General features: G+C 31.8%; 1 protein-coding gene across 1 annotated transcript in view; it reads right to left on the reverse strand.

Moving 5' to 3' along the window:
- Positions 1–290: 290 nt before the first annotated feature.
- Positions 291–4,652, reverse strand: part of LOC122244524 (uncharacterized) — a 16,502-nt gene continuing 12,140 nt past the window's right edge. Inside the window, exons 7-8 of the mRNA XM_086542243.1 lie at positions 1,303–1,434; positions 291–509 (exon numbers count right to left, since the gene is read on the reverse strand). Coding sequence (XP_086398369.1) covers positions 307–509; positions 1,303–1,434 — 335 coding nt within the window. The 3' untranslated portion in view covers positions 291–306. The remainder of the gene's footprint in view (positions 510–1,302; positions 1,435–4,652) is intronic.

A 4,652-nucleotide genomic window follows, 5' to 3' on the forward strand; every position in this document is an offset into this window, starting at 1 on the left:
ATTAAAAAGAATTCAAGAAGCTAAGAATTAAGAGTACAACACATTTCATTGTCTTTTACAATTGTTCTTCAATAAGACCAAAGAATATTAAAAAAAAGATAAAACGAACAAGAAAAAAAAAAGTGAAAAAGAAAAAAGAAAGAAATAAAAACAACAGAAAATAAAAAAATAAAAAAAAACAGAAAAATAAGGATAAAAAAAAAAATCAGAAAAAAATCACACGATACTCAACATCCTTCACTCCCCCCACCATCCTACTCCCTCACTCCCCCCACCCCTCATCCCCCACCCTACTCCTTCACTCATTCAGAACCTCGAAGGCCCAGGAGGCTCAGGGGTGTTAATCGCGGAACAGTTCTTCTCCAGTTCATCCGCATCGACGCTATACAAACCGACCCAATCTTTCCAATCGTCGCTCCTCGGTGCACAGAAACCCCCATAAACGTGGACGATCAACCACCTGTCTTTAGCGAGCCACAGGAAGTCACAGTCACACTCGATGAAGTTGTCTGTGGGGAGAGACGAAGGGAGAAGGGGGTGGGAGGTCGTTAAAAAAGGTGGTTGTGTGGTTGGCTAAGATAGTTGGGGGGGAGGTTGGGTGTGTAATGAGGGTTGTGGAGAAGGGGGTTGGGGGGTGTTAAAAAAGGTGGTTGTGTGGTTGTCTAAGATAGTTTGGGGGGAGGTTGGGTGTGTAATGAGGGTTGTGGGATGTGTGGTTGTGTGGGTGGGATGGGGTGGGGTGTGGTGTGGGGTGTGGGGTGGGGGGAGGGTGTTTGATATATCTAAGGGGAGGAATGGTTTTGGATTTTTTTTTTTTTGGGGGGGGGTATGGAGTGTATAGGTTTTGGTTATTGGTTTTCTCTACTCTATTCTTACTTTTACTCTCACTCTTTCTCTTTATGTCTCTTTGTCACTTTCTCTCTGTTTGTTTTTCTCTTTCTCTCTCTCTTTCTCTCAATTTCTTTCTCTACTCCTCTCTCGCTTTCTTTCTCTCTCTTTTTGTCACTTTTTTTTCTCTTTTTCTTTCTTCCCTCCCTCACCACTCCCTCTCAATCTCTATCTATCTATCTACCTATCTCCCCCTACCTCCCCCTCCTTATCTCTTCCTCCCCTCCCCCATCATCCCCCCATCATCCCTCACCCCTCCCTTCCTCCCTTCTCCCCTTTCCCCATCCTCACCCCCTCCCCTCCATCCCTCCCACTCCTCCCACCCCATCCCCCCATACCCCACCCCCTCCCATTTCCCTCCCACCCCTCCCCCTCCCCCTCCCCTCCCACCCCCTCCCCCTCCCCCATACTCACAGTAGAAGTCGATCCCTGTTCTCTCTGGGATGTCAGAAACGGTGAGGCTTCTTAAGACGTCGCCGAAGACCTCCTCGGGAAAGTGGAGCATCGGGTTCCTTGAGAGCTTGAGGCTGGAGCGATCCCCGAGGCCTGCTTGGGGCGGAGACGAGAGCCGAGCGTGGGCGTGGGCGTGTGAGGTGGAAAAAAGGATATGTATTATTTTTGTTTATTTTGGGCATTTCTTTTTTTTTGTGTTTTGATCTTCGGTCTTTCTCTCTTTTTTGTTTTCGTTTTTTTATCTGAATTTTTTGTTTGTTTTTGTTTCGTGTTTGTTTTCTATTCTTGTAGGGGATAAGAGGAACAAAATAGTGATATAGTGTGTGGAAGGCTTGTTTCTTAATATCTATTTTAGATCTTTATGGACTATCTTTTTTATAAAAACAATTTCTTTTCTCTCTCTCTCTCTCTCTCTCTCTCTGTCCCTCTCTCTCTGTCTCTCTCTCTCACTCTCTCTATTTTTTTCTTTCTTCATATCTATATATTTTTATTCTATATATATCTATATTTTTTCTATCTATATATTTCCATCTTTTTCTATACATGTATGTATATGTATATATGCATATATATATACATATGTATATAAATATAAATATATCTATCTATCTATCTATCTATCTATCTATCTATCTATCTATCTATCTATCTATCTATCTATACATATATCTATCTATCTATCTATCTATCTATCTATCTATATATGTATATATATACATGATATATATATATATATATATATATATATATATTATATGATATATATATAATTATATATACCCATATTATATATACATATATAAACACACACATCACACACATCACATAATATATATGTATATATATATATCATATATATATTATAGCTATATATTATATATATATATATATATATATATATATATATGTATTATACCCCAACACACACACACACACACACACACATCCAACACACACACACACACAGACATCCAACACACACACACACACACACAGACATCCAACACACACACACACAAAGACATCCAACACACACACACACACATAATATTATATATATATATATATATATATATATATAGTATATATTTATATATACAGTTATATGTATATACATAAATATATATGTATACCTATCTATCTATCTATCTATTTATCTATCTATTCTATCTGTTTATCTATCTATCTTTATCTTATTATTATTCTATCAACTCTATTCATTATCTACTTACAAACTAACTATATATATATCTATTATATAATATATATATAAATATATATATATATATATATATATATATATATATATGTATGTTATGTTATGCACATTATATGTTACCAATATATCACATATATATACATTATATATATCTATATATATAAATAATCTTATACTATATATTATTATTATATATATAGATTTGTATATGTATATATATATAATATTATATATATATATATGTATATATATGTGTTATATATTTAATATATATATATGTATATTTTATATATATAATATTGTATATTTATATATCATATCTATATATATATATATATATGTATTTATAAGATGTATATAATTTAACTCTATAGTATATATTTATATTATTAAATATATATATATCTATATAATTATATAGTGATAGATAGATAGATTGATGATATCTAGATAGATGTAGCTAGAGATAGATACATATACACACATATATATGTAACATATATAATTATATATATATATAATATATATTCTATATATTTTATCTGATATCTATATATATATATATATATATATATATAAAGAGAGAGAGCAAAGAGGATAAAATGAGCGAGAGAAGAGAGAGAGAGAGAGAGAAGAGAGAGGAGTGAGGTAGAGGAGAGGAGGAGAGAAGCGAGAGAGAGGTGAGGAGAAAGAGAGGAACAACGAGAGAGAGAGAGAGAGGAAAGATGAGAGAGAGAGAGATAGAGAGAGAGGATGGAGAGCGAGAGGAGAGAGATGAAGAGAGAGAGCGAGCGAGAGAGTGGAAGAGAGCGAGAGACACGGCGATGAGAGAGAGAGAGAGAGAGAGAGAGAGAGACAGAGACAGAGAGAAAGCGAGAGAGACACGGATAGAGGCATAATAGGTAGATAAACAGATAGATATAGAGAGAGATAAATGAAAAAAACAAAACATAGATACAAATAGATACCCAAACAAGCAAACAACCAAACACACGATCTTACAGCCCCCCCGCCCCCGCCCCCTCCTAGGCTAAATTCCCCAAACTTCTCTCATCCCAGAACAAAGTCTGCTGAATTCTTTCCATATAACATTCCTGTACAAGACGCAAAGCTTAGCGCCCTTCCTTAACCTTAGTGATAAATTGTAAGGAGATTAGAATCCTTCTAATCCTACAGGACTTAAGATTAAGTTTTATATCACACATCCTAAGCGCTGTAACATTCCGAGGTGTATTTCAGACTGGCTTGACTTTGTGTGTGTGGATGTACCTATATACCTACATATATGTATATATATATATATATATATATATATATATATATATATATGTATATATATATTTATATATATATGTTATATATTATAAATAAATACCTATAGATATGTATATATATATACATATATAAAATATATATATCTATATATTTATAATAAATATATATATATATATGTATATATATATTCAAATATATATAACATATATATATTTATTATTTATATATATATATTATATAGATATATATATATTATATATATATATATATATATAATATGTTATATATATATATATATGTGTTGTGTGTGTGTGTTGTGTGTGTGTATGTGTGTGTGTGTTATGTGTTGCATATATGTATACTGTATTATATATATATATATATATATATATATATAATATATATATATCTGATATATCTTAATATATTTATACATCTATGTTTATTATATATATAAATGTATATGTACATTATATTTATTTATATATATACATATATATATATATATATATATATATATATATATATTATATATATAGGGTTTATACACATTATATATATACATATATATAAGTATATATATGTATTATATATATATATATATATATATTCTATATATAATATATATAAATTATAAATTTATATATATAGAGAGAGAGGATCTATCAATTATCTATTACTTATTTCCCTCTAGGATGGATGAGAAGTGAGAGAGAGAGAGAGAGAGAGAGAGAGAGAGAGGGAGAGAGAGGTAGATAGATAGAAATACAGATAAATAAAACAGAATCAAACCAGTAAACAGAAAAAACACAACCCC

Source organism: Penaeus japonicus, unplaced genomic scaffold (genome assembly GCF_977035675.1).
Source record: "Penaeus japonicus unplaced genomic scaffold, GWHDUDI00000001_assembly GWHDUDI00000012, whole genome shotgun sequence".
NCBI classification, from domain to species: domain Eukaryota; kingdom Metazoa; phylum Arthropoda; class Malacostraca; order Decapoda; family Penaeidae; genus Penaeus; species Penaeus japonicus.